General features: G+C 37.3%; 1 protein-coding gene across 1 annotated transcript in view; it reads left to right on the plus strand.

Annotated features, from left to right (window-relative positions):
* Nucleotides 1–8,304: 8,304 nt before the first annotated feature.
* The window catches only part of LOC126094971 (cobalamin trafficking protein CblD), a 45,427-nt gene continuing 35,812 nt past the window's right edge, over nt 8,305–17,919 (plus strand). Inside the window, exon 1 of the mRNA XM_049909626.1 lies at nt 8,305–8,578. Coding sequence (XP_049765583.1) covers nt 8,437–8,578 — 142 coding nt within the window. The 5' untranslated portion in view covers nt 8,305–8,436. The remainder of the gene's footprint in view (nt 8,579–17,919) is intronic.

The following is a 17,919-nucleotide window of genomic DNA, read 5'->3' on the forward strand; positions in this document are numbered from 1 at the left end:
CGAAACGTGTTGTCCGTGGTATTTTCAAGGCCACGGTCAGGAATATTTCTACTAATATCCAGCCCTTTTATTTTGGCGAAATACATATACGCTGTCACACTGAGCTGTTTTCAGAATCGCATGTGTCAAAACAAACCACTAGCAGACGACAGTTTAGTATCTCGAACGTTCGTAAAATTCGATAGGTGTGTTAATCGACTAAAGCGTATATACGTCTTAATGACGTCACATCATATCCAGGTTGGGTGAACTTAGCATCCTCCGCTGAAGGCAAGTGAGAATAGTGGCGCAGAAGATATGATGTGCAGAGTGCATTAGACTCTGTGGAATATACATGTTCCGTATTTGTTGTATTAATAAATGTTCTCCGAATAAAGCATAAGTTTATTTTGTCTCTTATATTAATATGTGTTGTGCAAATAAAGCATAAGTTTATTTTGTCACTTAAATAGTTGATACATGTCATTTAGCTCGGTTAATCTGCATAAATTACAACAGGTTATGGGCCCAGGTACTGGATTAAAGTGAAATAATAAGCTTTAAGGTGACGTGTATTTGCGCAAAAGGTGCGCGGAAGAGTCGTATAATCTTGGATTTTGTACACTATACGAAGAAGAAAATAACTGTAAAATGAGTACAACACAGATACCGAAAATAGAGCGGCTTGTAAGGCGCGTAAATTACACGTTCTGGAAATTTGCCGTTGAGGCGTATTTGCACTTGGATGACTTATGGGACGTCTTAAACGGTAAATTGGCACCTACGGAATCACGTTTTGCTACTAAGGATCTGAAGGTGAAATCAAAACTAATCCTTTCGATTGATCCAGTGAATTATGTTCACGTAGAAAAGGCTATGCCAGCAAAGGAGGTATAGGAGTAACTAAAAAACGCATTTGAAGATGGTGGTTTAACCAGAAAAGTAGCATTACTTCGTGAGCTGTTAACCACAAGATTGAATAAGTGTAAAAGCGTGGATGAATATGTGAATAAAATAATTTCAATACCCCGGCCGTCTGAGGAATATTGGTTTTGAAATTGCAGATGAGTGGATTGGGACTTTATTGTTAGCTGGACTACCAGTGAAATATTCGCCAATGATTATGGGTATGGAAAGTTCGAGAATATCCATTAAAGCGGATAGTGTTAAAGTAAAGATTCTACAGGACCTGAAGAATGAACCAGATTCTAATGCTTCAGAAAAAGAAACATCGTCGGCTTTATACTCTAAGTACAAGAAGAAAAAGCCAATAAGATGTTTCAGATGCCAGAAAATTTGACATATTGCTTCAAAGTGTAGCGAAAAGTTAAGTATAAAAGGAAAAAATTACAAAGGCTCTGTCAGGTTTGTATGACCTTCAGTCAAGGACTGACATTGGAATTTCGACAGTTGACAGATCTACGTTAAGGTGTGAACTCGCAGGAAAAGTAGATCTTAATTTGCTTGTGAATGGGGAAAAGGAAATTGTTACTGATCGTTGTTAAAAGAAAAGAAAAAAAATTCCTTGAGGTCTATGTTTATGTGCTGCTCCATGACTCTGGTGTCAATATCTTTATTCTTTGCTTTTGTGTAACTTCTGTGTTTTTTTCAGTAAATGTGTTTTTTTCGTTTCCAGGGTGTAATTATAGAGTTAATAAAGTGTTTTCTTGCCTTTAAAATAATATTTTTCGTCAGGTTATGGACCCAGCACACGTGTAAAGGCAAACAACATAGTTTAATTAAAACAATATTTGAAATGAGCCTATGTCTGCAAAGAAATATGATTGCTAGCGGCGATTATAAGGTCAGCATTGATAAGCTTGAAGGACCTGAGGACTGGGCCAAATGGAAATGGCATATTTCTATGGTGCTGCGTTCATATGGACTAGAAGATATTATTAACGGTGCGCGTGAACGTGTAGAGTTGCCGCAAGATGCGACAAGTGCACAAAAATAACCGTGTGCGGAATGGTACAAGGACGATGCACTGGCAGCAAGTCTTATAGCAAGTGCGCTAAATAAACCTGTTGCAGAACTCATCTTAACGTGCAAGAATGCTAAAGAAATCTGGGACAAATTACGCGTCCGATTTGAACGTAGCAGCACTCAGTGTTTAAATATGTTGATTGAAACATTTTTCCGTGTTAAACGTGATGAAAAGGAAGATATTAGTGCACATGTGGCCAAACTGCAAAAGTTATTTGTGGACCTGAAAGATGAATTAGCAAAACATGAAGAAAATACGCTATCTGAAAGAATCTTAAATGGTCGAATTTTGTCTACACTGGGAAAAGACTACGACAATTTTAAGGATCTCTGGGATACGACACCGAGAGAAAAGCATAGCTTGAATTTATTAATTGAAAAACTCTGTACTATTCAACTGCGTGAACAAGACATTAATGGAAGTGCAGCTTTCGTCGTTTCTAAAACAAGAAAACGGCAAACAAGTAATCGGCAAGTAAAGATGACGAAGTCACGATTAAAACAGAAGTTTCCGTGTAATATATGCAAATAATTAGGTCACTGGGCAGCAGAGTGTCCACAGAGCACTCGTGACAGCAATAAAAGAAAAGAGAACAAGCGAGAAAGCGAACATGCTGCATTTACTTCATACGCTATGGGTGTGTGAACCAGTAATCACAGTGACCCAAATAAATGGTATTGCGACAGTGGTGCTAGAAATCGTATCACTCCCAACAAACAGTATTTTGTTTCGTATAGTGAATTTGATGCTCCTCAAGTAATTTCTTTGGGGAAAAAAATGTAAAAATGTGTGCATACTGTCAAGGAACTGTTTACATCCAAATTCGACGAAACAATAAATGGTACAATACTAGAATGGACAATGTTTGTACGTCCCTGATGCAAGTGCTAATCTGTTCTCTGTGAGAGCCATTGCCTACAGAGGGTGCAGTACTAATTTTAGTTATAATAATGTGTGTGTTCGAAAACAAGTCAATGGCAATTTGTTATGACAGGTTATGTGAAAAATCTAATTTATTTGTTGAACATGTGTGTTGTTAGAAATGCAAAAATGAATCATGTGAAGTTGACGACTTCATCCGAAACATTGCAGTTGTACCATGAAAGGTTTGGTCATAAAAATAAACAACATGTGAAGAATATTTTAAAAGGAATGAACATTAATGTGGAAGATGCCAAGAGTGAATTTCGCGACGGCTGTGTGGTTGGAAAGATGCATAGGCTGCCATTCAAAACATGAACAATACGCTTTACCAGTACTGGTGAATTAATCCACGCAGATGTCAATGGACCAATGAGCACGAAATATTTTGGAGGTAAGCATTATTACGTATGTTTCAAAGATTATTTTAGTAAATTTCTTCGAATTTCCTTTTTAAGACACAAAAGTGAAGTGTGTACTGTGCTTAAGCAGTTTTTAAATGAAGCACGAACTAATGGACATGTCAAACAATTTAGATGTGATGGTGGCAAAGAATTTAACAATAAGAATGTCGGTGAACTGCTTTCAGACAGGGGAATAGAGCTTCTGATTCCTCCTCCTTACTCTCCTGAACAAAATGGTGTGGCTGAACGGGAAAATAGGACCATTGTTGAAGGTGTCCAGTCAATACTAAATCTGAGTAAATTACGAAAAGGGTTCTGGCAGAGGCATGTAACACAGCAGTCTACCTAATAAATCGTACAGTAAAATCTTCAGTTGAAAATAAAACCCCTTATGAACTATGGTTTAATCGACCAGTAGGACGACTTGATCATATCAGAATTTTTGTCACAGGCTGCTATGTTCACATTAACAAACAATTCCGTTCCAAGTTTGATGATAAGGCAGTTTTTGGGCGACTTGTTGGATATGTTAATGACAGGGATGGGTTTAGAGTTTGGATTCCATCTAAAAGAAAAGTGGTGTTGAGTCACGATGTGAAATTTAAGCCAGAAATTTTTTGTGATTTACGTAGTGGTCATGTTGAATTTGAAATCTCTCAGGAAGAATTTAATGATCCGAATTCATCTAAAGATGACCAATGTAAATCTCCTAGGCTGTACACTTTTGGAGGAAGTCAAACTCAAGAAAAAATTGGCACGCTCGATTCTAGAGAAAGTCAAGAGTTGAGTGAATCCGATGAAAATAAAGAATTAACAGAATTTCTAAAAGCAGAAGCTGCTAAATCTTCTAATGAAGAGAAATAGAAGAATAAAAGACAACGAACAAAAACCAAGCTGGATGGAAAGTGGTGAATTTTGTATGGCAACAAAAGTTGATGCACTTGAATACAAAGATCCAAACTGTTTTTCATAAATATTGCACTCAAACGAGAAGGAAGAATGGATCCAAGCTATCAGTGAAGAACTTCAGTCACTGAAGAAAAAACAATACCTGGGTGCTGGTTGACCGTCTGAAGAATGCCAAAGTATTGCAAAACCGAAGAAGAGTTAAAGATTTACGCTGATGCAGATTTCACAGGTGGTAACCGGACAAGGCGCTCAACAACTCGATTTCTTGCAAAGTACTTAGGTGGTGCAGTGTCATGGACAAGTCAGTTAGAGAAAGTAAAGCAATAATTTCATGATTTTTTTTTTCTTTTGGAGGAAGTGTTAAAAGAAAAGAAAAAAAATTCCTTGAGGTCTATGTTTATGTGCTGCTCCATGACTCTGGTGTCAATATCTTTATTCTTTGCTTTTGTGTAACTTCTGTGTGTTTTTCAGTAAATGTGTTTTTTTCGTATCCAGGGTGTAATTATAGAGTTAATAAAATGTTTTCTTGCCTTTAAAATAATATTTTTCATCACTCATGATGTACACTATGTAAAGGATATTAAAACTAATATGTTATCAGTAAAGGAAATAGTAAAGAAGGGTAATAAAGTTATCTTCGATGTAAAGGGAGCCAAAGTGATAGACTCTTGTGGTAATATTTTAGGTACTGCAAGTAATATAAGAGGTATTTACAAAACGAATACAGGAAATCACTCTGTTTATGCTGCAAAAGGTTTCTTGTAGCATAGTAGACTTGGACATTTGAATAGGAAAAGTGTGACTTTATATGGCAACTGGGATGGAAAATTATCGAATGAATAATGTTCAATGTGAGCTGTGTTTGCAAGGGAAGCTAGAGTGCCATTTAAATCGAGTCAGAGCAGATCTACCGAAGCCTTGCAATTCGTATATTCAGATCTCTGTGGACCTATGGAGAATGAATCCTTAGGAGGTAACTTCTGACATTCATAGATGATTTTTCTAGATACATACATGTTTATTTTATAAGTAGCAAGGATCAAGTGAATGATGTATTTGTTGTTTATTGCAAAATGGTCGAAAGACATATGGGGAAGAAAATTAAAATTATTAGATCAGACAATCGATCAGAATATGTAAACAGATGGCTTAAGGAACAGTTGAATGGAATGAGTATAAGAATCATCAGACTACTATTCGCTCCCACGTCTGCCCAACCTGATTTAGGTATTCCGTGATTTCCCTAAATTGCTCCAGGCAAATGCCAGGATGGTTCCTTTGAAAGGGCACGGCTGACTTCCTTCCCTGTCGTTCCCTAATCCGATGAGACTGATGACTTCGCTGTCTGGTCTCCTCCCCCACAACAACCCAACCAACCCAACTCAACCCTACTATTCGCTACAGTCCTTCTCAGAATGGAGTTGCTGAACGAGCCAACAGAATCATTGTAGAAAAGGCAAGAAGTATGTTAAGCGATGCTGAGCTACCTAAGTGTTTTTGGGCAGAGGATGTGTGAACAGCAGTGTATTTAATTAACAGATCACCTACCAAAGCTGTGAGACACAAGACACCTTATGAAGTATGGACTAGGAAGAAACTGGATCTAAGCACTTAAAAGTCTTTGGATGTGAAGCCATGGTTCAGATTCCAAAACCACTAAGAAGAATATGGGATGCTAAATCTCAAAAATATATATTTGAGGCTACTGTGAGCATTCAAAAGACTACACATTTTATAATCCTGTGAATAAAAAGATAATAAGTCGTAGAGATGTAGTACTTTTGGAGGATTATAGACCAAAAATAAAGGAAAGTAATCAAATTTATACAGTACCGCAACCAAGCATAATGTGTGGTAGTGCTGAAACAGAGATGGAAACTGAAACAGAGGAAGACAAGAATAAAGAGGAAGCTGATGTGCTACTTGAGAATCAAATTGAGGAAGTCAGTTTAAGGCGGTCTTCATGGATGGCAAAACCAAAAGAATATCCAGATTATGAAATGTATGCTTCCCAAACAATCAACAATGAACCAATCACAGTTGATGAAACTTTAGCAAGTTCAAATGCTCAAGATTGGAAAAAGGTTATTGAAAAGAAGCTGCAATCTTTTGTGAATAATGAAACATATGAATGAGTTGACATGCCTGGAAATAAAAAGCCACTAAGAACAAGATGGGTGTTTAGTATTAAAAATCCTGAGAGTGCAATACCAAAATTCAAAGACAGGTTGGTAGTTATAGGATATTCCCAGGAAGAAGGAATAGATTAAAATGAAACTTTCTCACTAGTGGTGAAGTATTCATCATTAAGATACCTTTTAGCTATGGCAGTAAAGGAAGACTTATTAATTCATCAAATGGATGTGAAAACAGCCTACATACCTAATTGGAAGACTGGAAGAGGAAATATATGTGATTCCACTTGATGAAGTTAAGCGACCTTATCAAGGGAACAGGACAATTTGGCGTTTGAAGAAAGGCATATATGGATTAAAGCAAAGTGGCCATTGCTAGAATAAATGTTTGCATAAAGTTTGATAAAACTAGGCATGTTATAGTCAAAGGCAGATCCCAGCAGGTATCATAAAAGGAGCAATGAAGCTATTGCAATCATGATCATATGGGTAGATGATTTTTATTTTTTATTTTAACCAATATTGGAAGCCAGATGGACTTTTTTAAAGAACAGTTACGGCTTGAATTTAATATGCATGATTTAGGGGAAAGTTATCAATATTTAGGCATGAAGATTCTAAGGATTGCCAACAGATAAGAATTATGGATTGATCAATCTCCGTACACAAGGAAGATCTTAGGAAATTCAATATGGAAAATTGTAAAACTATTTCTACTCCTATGGAAAATAATGCAGAACTGCTAATAACTGATGATGACAAGAACTGTAAGGAAAGTGTACCCTATTTGTAGGAAGTCTCCTGTACTTAGCACAGACGTTCAGACCAGACATTGCATTTATCACAAATGCAGTAAGCAAGTTTTTCAGTGATCCGAGAGAAAAGTACTGGCTAACAGTCAACAGAATATTCAGATATTTAAATGGAACTGCTGTTTATAAGTTTAAATATTCTAAAACTGGAAATGTAAATTTGGGAGGATACAGTGATGCAGACTGGGGAAATGAGTTGGAAAGCTGACCATCACTGGAAGTTGTTTTAGACTAATGGGAGGATTCATATCATGGTCTTGTAAGAGACAAAGAACTGTTGCTTTGAGTACTGTAGAAGCTGAATATATGGCCTTGTCCTTCACTATCCAAGAAGCTATTTGGATCCATTCACCGATGGGTGAAATAGAATCTCCTCCAACATTAAAGCCAACTGTGGCATTTTGTGACAATATTGGAGCAATTAAACTTGCAAAAAATAATGTCACCAGTGTAAGATCCAAACATATTGACACAAGGCATCACGTTATCAGACATCTTGTGGAACAGGGGAATGTAATCCCCAGTTATCTATGCACGGAAGAAATGTTATCTGATCTCCTTACCAAGCCTCTCAGTAAGGACAAATTTCAGAAGTTGGTGAAACATTATGGTTTAACCTGGGATGTACAGTGTTGAGTATCTGAAAAATATTTGTTCAGGAGGAGTGTTGGGGATATGTGATCAAACATTTTCCAGCTTTCGTAGCGGCGCACAAGATATGATGTGCAGAGTGCATTAGACTCTGTGGAATATACACGTTCCGTGTTTGTTGATGGGGCAACGTTATATAGTTTGGTAGTCAAATGTATTAACATGTTTTGTGCGAATAAAGCATACGTTTATTCTGTCCCTTAAATAGTTGTTACCTGTCATTTACCTGCGTTAATCTGCATAAACTACAACACAGACTCGCTTTATTCATGCCAACCAGAGAACTTCCTCTCAACTTCTGACAATAAAGTATATTTTTCCATTTTATTCATACGACCCATTATCCGTGAGTCAGAAGAGAGAGCAGCAAAGTCTTGCGCAAATTTCGTTTATTTGAGAAGATCCACTTAATCCGCTACGAAGTATTCGCGCATGCAAGTTGTATGTGGACCATCATATTTCACGATGACGAAGGGGGATAGAACAAAGATATGTTTATCGTGCTGCGTCTAGGTTGTTTGGATTTTGTCAGGAAATTGTTTCATGTTTGATTCGTTGCGCTTTTGTTAGCAATAACAAAAGAACTGTTATTTTGATTAAGTATTATGACAAGTTAAAGCAGTAAGTTTGGTTTCCAGATGCAGCAATCGGTGAGGTTGTTTTTGGGTCGGAATGGTTTAAAAAGGTTGAATTGTACGTCTGTTACTCGCTATTCAAGTCGGAGCAATTCGGATACGTCGGACGCATATAAAGTAATTAAACCCCGTAGATCAGCAGAAGGTAATAAATCGCTAATGTTTTTTTTACGTAATAAAAGTAATTCTGTTTTCAAACTAATGTTTTTGTGACAGTAAGTAACTATGTACTGCATATTTTTTATATTTTAGTTGCTGTGTAACGTAAACAATTGTTTGCACATAGTAATATACGTGAGGTACTGCGATACTGTACTTTCCCAATACCTTGACTATAGAGAGAGACTGATTTCCAATGTAGCACGATGCCTTTGTTGGGTTACAAGATGATTATTTGGCTGTGAGCTCGATAAAGCAACGAATATGATTACGACGTAAAAGTTGTGATAGAGTGACCATTGTTTACGTTTGTTTTGTATTCAAACACACTTTGCCGTGCTTAACAAACTGTTCGTCATAGAAACTAAAACTTTTAACTTAAACTGAGAAAACTTAATTAATTTGAACAAACTTTCGAGTTGTATTTTGATGCATGTTATGTATGTTTTTCGTACAGAAACCCCGAAAAATTTATTTTCTCGAAATAATCCTCCGATATGATATACTATGCTTAGAAGTGAAACTCTTCTCAATAGTCTTTTATGTAGGCCTACATGTCCCGCCAAGATGTGCACTGCAGATTCTGCAGTTTCTGTGCAAGTACTGTTGTTTGTATTTTTCTCATTTAAAGGGACTATGTGGAAAGAAAGGTATAACATGTACATAATTAATTAAAATAAGAGATAAAGCTACTATCAATTTGAAGTTTGGTTGGGCCAGTGTTGTCTTGATTCTGTAATTAAATGATGATTTGGCATGTGATATCAGATGCATGCAAACGAGAAGTGAATAGAACAATAATAATATTTTTTGCGTCTATATTTTGTTGCATGTAGGTTATGATGACAGCGTGATCTGCAGTGCAGATTTAGGTATAGGCCTAGGTTAGTTGAACATTTGGTTGTTTGTTGGTGGAACAGTATTAACTGCTTCACTTAATCCACATATTCCTCTCCTGTTATCTTCGTTGTCTACACAACATTTAATGTGTCCTGGTTGCTTGTTTAATATAGTTGTACCCATCTGAGTAATTCATTGTATGCTAATCTTAGCCACCTCAAAGTCTTATTATGCCACGCGGTGTGAGGCGTAATGTCACGAACTGCACGGCCACTCCCATCGGAGGTTCGAGTTCTCCCTCGGGCGTGTGTGTGTGTGTGTGTGTGTGTGTGTGTGTGTAGTTCTTAGCATAAGTTAGTTTAAGTAGTGTGTAAGTCTAGGGACTGATGACAGCAGTTTGGTCCCTTAGGAATTCACACACATTTGAACATTTTAAAGTCTTCATAGTATGTTTTTGGTCCTGATGTTGTACACATGCCTTGCAGTACTTTTAGTGGATAGAGAAATATTGATAATTGTGAATATATATCTTCCGAAGGCATAATCCGTATCACTTCAGGCAATGGTGTTACCTTCATAGTCTCGGATGTTATTGAATTTAGCATATGTTAAAATTTACGACTAAGAAAGAATGACATATTTTTTTGCTTTCTTCGGAAAAATTCCTGCCTCATGATGCAGGCCTCCAAAGATGACATTTCAAACACCATTTTGAAGATGCAAATTTCGTAAAAAAATTTTAAAATGCTGTATCTCTGTAACAGTTCCAGATATTTTGTTAGAGTTTTTTATTTTAAAGATAATTGCTTTATGATTAAAATGGTATCCTCCGTTTGGACATATCTGTCAAAGTTCTTTTACTGTCTCCTTTTGATTTCTTTTTATAATTTTCTGAAAAAATTTAATTTCAAAAATGCCAATCCAGAAACGTTAGATTTTTGGGTCAACAGAAACATCCGATCTCACGCGTCGGCTTTGACCCGTGACGTAAGCGTGTTGTGGTGCGTGACGTCATTACGGCGCGGAGTTTGCTTTGCGATTGTGGCGTGTTTGTAGATGTCGTGTTGTTGTTTGTTGTGCCCTCTGGTGGTATGTTCATGGTTTTCGTTTGTTTGGTGTGTTGGGGTCAGTTTGCTGTTGCTCAGTGGTGATTGCTGCGTGCGTGGTTTTGAAGCGGAATTTGTATTAGTGAGTTAACGGTTTTGTGTGATGGTTAATGTAATGATGATTGCTGTACGTCGGGTGAGTTTGTTATTAAGTGTATTCGGTTGTGGTTTTTTGTGGTAATTTCCCTTTTTTTTGTTTTTGGCGTATGTGTTGTGTATTGGGTATAGGGAAGTGTTTCATTGAGATTTGTGGCTGTGAAGGTTGGTATTGGTATTAGTATTGGGAGATGTGTTTGAGTTCATAGGTCATGGGTAGTGGTCGATCCTAAGTTATGGGATTGGTAGCTGCTGTTGAGCTATATAGTTGGAGGGAAGTGTTCAATCTCAATGTTTGGTGGAGTATGTTGATTTTTGTAATGGGAGATGGGATCGGGAGTTGCTGTTGAGCTATATAGGTCAAGGGAAGTGTTCGATCCCAATTTATGGGATCGGGAGCTGCTGTAGATATATGTAGGTGAAGGGAAGTGGTTTTTTCGCAATGTTTTGCGGTGTATTTTGATTTTTGTATTGGGGGATGGGATCGGGAGATGCTGTTGAGCTATATAGGTCAAGGGAAGTGTTCGATCCCAATTTATGGGATCGGGAGCTACTGTAGACCTATATAGGTCAAGGGAAGTGTTTGATTCCGGATAAGAATGTGTTTTGTGGTATTTGGTGAGTTTTGTGATGTCGATTTTTTTTGTCGTTTTGCGTGGTTTTGTATGGCGGTCGGTGGCTAAATTTGTGTATATTTAGTTTCTCCCCACCCAAAAACCCCCAATTTCCCACGCTTGTCCCGTTAGTTATTAGGCTTTTCGTGAAACCTGTGTGTGTTGTTTTTCTATGTATTTTCGTGTTTATGATACGTATGCGATGTTTTTATATCAGCCATATTGGAATTGTCGTTTCCGCCATATTTGTGACGTCATGGGTCAAAGCCGACGGGTAGGATCGGACGCTTCTGTATTTCCAGATTTTTTTCTGTTGATTAGTACCGTGTAGTACTATATTCTCTGTAAAGGAGAGCTTCCACATTTAAATTGGGCAGGTTTTATTATAAAAAAATCTTTAAAAAAACCATTCAAGGGTACTGTATGTCTTTACTGAAATTGTTTCTTACTAATTTCTTTGTTACAATGTTTATTTCTGTTGTCTGTGTTGCAGTTATTTCTTTTCACTTTCATTTTTGCAGAGATTTTGTAACTTTGTTGTAGTTTCTTGCCAGTTCCTTTGTTGTGGTTGTTCATTGCAGGCTTCTGTAGTGCAGTTGTTCATTGATAATTTACTTACAGAAGAGGCTTCTAAGAAATCTGAGACCATCCAGTAAGTTTTGTGTTTTTGTGATGAATTTGCCAGTTGACACATTTTCGGTATGCTTTGTAAAAAGGACTATTTGAAATGTGTTCTGACCGTGGTCACAAGAGAGTGAAGTGTGCTGACTGTTTGCGTGTCCATAAAAGAGTGATATATCGGACAAAAAAAAAAAAAACAGATTTTGTTCAGGTTGGGAATAAGTGTTCTCATTTGAAGACTCTGTTTCAAAGTGGAGAAGTTTCCAGTGATTACCTTTTGTGTTCTAAATGTTTTGACAGAATAACAGTGATAGTATCTGAACAAGGTGAAGCCTCCCATGATGCAGATTTTGCATCAGTAGAGGACGAATTAAATGCCCTGAATCACTCAACAACAGAGGTAGGTGTTAGTCCTGTTGAAAAACCGTGGTCAGTGAAGTCGAGTCATAAGCTTTATGCATCAAGAACGTGCAGGGAAATTACTAAAGCCGTGGATGATTACACTACAGTAAAGCTGACCACACTCTTCAAAGTAGAAATTCCATCTCCAGAAGAAAATGAACGAAAGCACTCTTGCACCTCTTGCCAGGAATTTTTTACAAATATGAATTGAGCTGTTGGATATTGTGCATCCTACAGTGAAAATGTGCAAGTTATAACTATTATTCCAGAGACATTTTCAAAGAAAACAATTTTGAATCATGTTCCATCAGTTATGTGCAGTTTAGTTGCATATGAGCAGAACCTGCTCCCACTCATGGCTATTTGGAAGTACGGCTGTTAGCTGTATGAGCAGTAGCAGTTAGCAGCCAGTCACTAGCTGGAAAAATCTTCTGACAGGCCCAAGCTGCCAGATTCGCGCATGCGTAGAGCAGTCTATTTACAACTCTCACATAAAATGAAAACAAGATGGATTTCTGTGGCTGAGAGCTAGCAAGTGAATGAAAATGCTTTGCAGAATGCTAAACTTAGTTTTGTCAATTTCTGAAGAAATTTGGATTTTATTAATCTTTTCCGCAGAGTCAGTCAATTTATTTGAAACAAAATGTTTCTTTCCACAGTATTGGCTAGCGTCAACTGTTTGCTGAATTACAGGTGCCCGATTTTTTCTCCTGGTACATACGGCGTTATGCCATAATAACCAAACATTAGATAATACAGTACTGGTACTCCAAGAAAATTTGCAGCCCGAAAACCACACTGAAAAGCTTAACATCAGGTTGGTTCCTACTTCTTTGTGAATCTGGACTTATGAATGTGTACTTTCAGCCGAATTGTGCATTTTAGTCTAGTTTACGAAATTCGATGCTGTTGGGGTCCCGTCTGATGTTCTGTTTCATTTAAGGTGTAATGTAAAGATCTCGTAATGCTATATAGGTACGAACATACAGGCTTCCTACATCATTGTGGCTGCGCATGCACAGTAACGCCATATTTCTGGTGCTCTCTGACTACTGCTGAAACGAATTCTAACAGGTTCAGGGTAAGACAGACGTGAACCCTTATTGAACATGCCTGGGATAGATTGAAAAGGGCTGTTTACGGGCAATGTGACCCACTGACCAGTCTGAGGGATGTATGCCAAATCGCCATTGATGAGTGGGACAATCTGGACTAACTGTGTCTCGATGAACTTGTGGATAGTATGCCACGGTGAATATAGGCACGCATCAATGAAAGAGGACGTACTACTGGGTATTAGAAGTACTAGTGTGTACAGCAGTCTGGAGCACATCTCTTAAAGGTATCGCTGTATGGTGGTACAACATGCAATGTGTGGTTTTCATGAGCAATAAAAAGGGCAGAAATGATGATTATGTTGATCTCTATTCCAATTTTCTGTACAGGTTCCGGAACTCTCAGAACCGAGGTGATGCAATACCTTTTTATTTTTAAGTGTGTAAAAGATTCGAGTATACTGAAGAGTGGAATACAACCTGTCGGGTTTGACAAATGTCACAAGTTACCGTAGATGATGCATTCCAAAGATTTAAAAGCATAGAGGAATGTTGAGAAACAAACCAGTACAGAGAAAACATATTGTGGAAATCAATATTTCAAATGTAATGTTACATATGTCATTTGTTTCACAGTAGAAAATCATAGTAGCCTGTTCCTCAGTTGACCTATTTAGGTCAACTGAAGGATGGGCTACTAGTGCTAGCGAAAGCAAAAAAGGGTGACATACATAACACTAGCATGGAGTACGTCAGTCTACATACATAAAATTTTTTCGTATATTGGTTTTCTTCACCTTCACTAGTACTAGTATCAACTGGAGTATAGGGTACTAGTACTTTAGCTGACAGCTGAGTTACAGGATTCCAGTGTTACTACTTCGCTTTTTTTGCTTTCGCTAGTACTAGTATCCTATTCTTTAACGGACCTACATAGTACAAGATATGAATTAATTGCAGAGGAAACAGCAATTGGAACGACTCACCATCAGGCAAAGTTATAGTTCAAAACATGTACACAAATGATTTAAATTACTACGAGTGACAAAAAGCGTACTCAGTATCTGTCTCTTAATAACATGTTCATTTATTTCTATTTACAATTATGATGTTTCACCACAGAAAATAACCAATTTATTATCTATGGCTTGAAAATAAACAAATTAATACCTATTACTAAAACATGATGTCATTGGTCAAAGCAAACAAGAAGTTGTATCCCATTCTCCAGATGATCCAACAATTCTTACATGATTCTAGGTTCCTTCATTTTAATAATAACGAGAATGTTGATCCTGCAAATTGTCTGAACAAGTTGCAACCTGTTACTGATAATCTCAAACAAAATTTGCGAAGTGTTTAATATCCTGAAGATCTTACAGAGGATGAAAGTGTCATGAAATGCGGGGGTAGGCTGTGCTACATCCAGTTCAACCACCAAAAAAAGGGCATGTTTTGGAATAAAGTTCTTAAATTTTTTTGAGTCAAGTAGTGGCTACTGTTTAGGATTTGAGATGTATACAGGGGGAGGGGGGGAGGGGCAGACCCCGAATAGTCGTACAGTGTATGTTGACAACTGGTACACTTCCCCGTTATTGTGTGTAAGGCTCACTGAAAACGGCACAGATGCCATAGACACAGTTATATCTACAAGGTGAAATATGCCAGACAAGTTCCAAAATATCTAAACTAAAAAAAAAGGGGGTGGAGGATCACTTGTATTATTTTCACACAAGTTCATCGCTCTGAAGCGAATGTATAAAAAAGAAGTAAATAGGCCTATTCTATCCGTTATCCATACAGGTGTCAGTATGACAGCAAGAGGAAAAACTGAGGAAAACCATAACCCCAGCCCAGAAGCCGTAAGCAAGTATACAACACCATAATTTAATGAACACAGTTGACAGACTGGACCAGCAGTTGTTAACTTTCCCTGTCATGAGAATATATGCCAAACGTTATAAGAAAAATTTCTTTTACCTTATGGGGTTTTCAATTCATGTATCCTACTAAACAAAGTGGAAGGAAAAAATCTTGTTTCAATCAGTTTAGAATTCAGGTGGCCGATGACATAATAGAGCAGGTCACTGGATGAGACTACCATAGACGTGGACAACCCCAATCTGGAATTTCTTCTCTTAGACTGCAAGCAGCAAATTGGGCATGTTTTGCTAGCCTCCCCCCTCCGTGCCTCATCCCTGCCTCCAAATCTCATCACGTGAACACACGTCAGAAATTGTGTACTGTGCAAAGCAAGGATGCAGTGATATGGTATGATTGTGAGAAATCCCAAGTGGTGTTGTACATGCCTGTTTTTGAGTATATCTCCACACCAACAAAAACTTCTGAAACTAATCATCAAAAAATAGTTAAGTAAGATTTATAAATAATTCCTATCAAAAAATTACTTGATTTTGAGAAAAATGTGTGAGACAAAATATATTGATGTTCGTAAATGTAAATGGTAAACATAGGATTGACTGTTGGGCAAAAATGTTAGTAAGTCAATGCCTTAATGGGGGAGGGGGTTGTATAAAAATGGTACATCATTTGCTATGATGTTCAAGGTTTTGACACCCTTGTCAGGTGTTGGTGACTGGTCCCATGGTTTTATGTTTACATTGAGTTCAAAACTTATCGATGACCAATTTCAATTACATTGCAAATTTCCCTCTTGGAATGACTGGTCCCATAGTTACATTGAGTTCAAAACTTATGGATGACCAATTTAAATTACATTGTAAATTTCCCTCTTGGAATTTTATTTATGTGAATTTGCTTCTAATCTTTGACACAATGTCAGTCTCTGGAGCACCTTACACCAGATAAGAGGCCCAAGAGAAATTACAAGCACAAACAGATGACTAAAGCTATAGAAGCTGTCTAGGTAGGCATCCTAATGGTTACTGCCACCAAAGAGCTGGGTATACCAAGAGTGGTATTGTGTTACAAAGTAAGCAGCCAAAGTCCCAAATCAGATAACTGATGTCCTTCCACTAGACTGGCGTTTCTCAACTAAAAAAGTACACCATCCAGTAACAAAAGAAATATTGGTGGTCAGTGTACATCAAACAAGTGAAACGAAAAGACAAAAACCCATTTGCTAGAGGAAGGCTAGACAGAAATAGCTTACATCATTTGTGGAAAAATCCAGCTCTGAAAGAAAGACTGACACACAACTTGATAATACCCTGTAAATATCTCGCCGAAAAATAAGTTCATCACTGGTTTACAGAAATGGAACTGATTTGAAAGGGAAAAAATTGAAAAAAGCAAATAATCCAGTTAGATTTTCAATTCTGACGGTAGTCCATTTTTTGCAGTCTTAAGGGCAAAAATTGATCACACATAAGGGTAATAAAGTTGTATGAAGTGTTGAGAATGATGAGAGAGAAAATCCTATTTACTTATAACAGCAAATGCCACTGATAAGCCTGTTCCTCCCAGAATTGTTTTTTCGGACGTGAGAATTTCTGGGATAATAGCCAACAGAATACTAAGAATGAGGGGGATTATACATTCTGATAGTGGTTGTAAGGGTGGTCTCTCAGTCTGTGAATGCATTAAAATGTTCATACCATGGATAATTGAATAACAAATCCAGCAACATATCATATTTTTCATTGAAGATCAGACACCTCATGTGACCTCACACTTGTTAGTTCTGTTCTGAGAATGATAAAGTCCATATTGCATTGTTGCCTAATCAACAACACTGGACACACATTCTGGAGGATGATGATTCAGATCTGCATCTGACCATCCTTCATTGAGTTTTCCCATAAATTGATGTGGAACGGTGCCTTTGAAAGGGCATGGCAGATAGCCTTCCCCATCCATGAAACAATCCAAGCATGTGCTCTGTCTCTAATAACCTCACTGTCGATGACATTGGAACTAATCTTCCTTTCTTCCTAACTCAACAAGCCAGTGGATGTTTATGTATCAGCAGTTGTCCACCAGAGCAAGGCTGAAGTACTAGTTTCACAAGCCTGTGGATATATTTGAAAAGGCTTAAAATATGTCTCAGTTGTGAAAAAAAATTCAACACAGCTTTATTAAGCTTCTGTCTGATTTCTGTTATTTTCACCAAAGTTCCTCATTTGTTTCAGTTCTCTCTAAAGTTGTAAAAGTGGTGCAGCAGATGTACTTGACAGAGAAAATGGGCCTAAATAAACAGAAGACACATCTGGTGCTACAATAGCGAGAGAGATGTCTAGCAGTGTGCAAGGCACCAGGCAATAGGAAACTCAGGCAATCAAACAAGATGACGTAAGAATTGAGAAGTCCTGTAGGGAACACAATGTCTCATTCCAACAGAAGCTAAGCTTTTAATTTGGAGGATTATACAAAACAATATTTGGTTAAAATATTAGTTTATCCAATTTTATATGACACAATTGTATTGTCACAGATGTGGTATAGACTATGTTGAACTGTATTAAATTTTGAACTTTTTTTAATATTTACATTATTTTATGTACACCAAATTTTTTTGATTGCGCAGGATGAAATAAAAGTTATTTCTCTCAGATAGTTTCCAGTTCAGTGTTGTAACAGATTTGACTATTTGAAGAATTGGTAGCTTTATGT

The sequence above is a fragment of the Schistocerca cancellata genome, chromosome 8, assembly GCF_023864275.1.
Source record: "Schistocerca cancellata isolate TAMUIC-IGC-003103 chromosome 8, iqSchCanc2.1, whole genome shotgun sequence".
In the NCBI taxonomy this organism is placed as follows: Eukaryota; Metazoa; Arthropoda; class Insecta; order Orthoptera; family Acrididae; genus Schistocerca; species Schistocerca cancellata.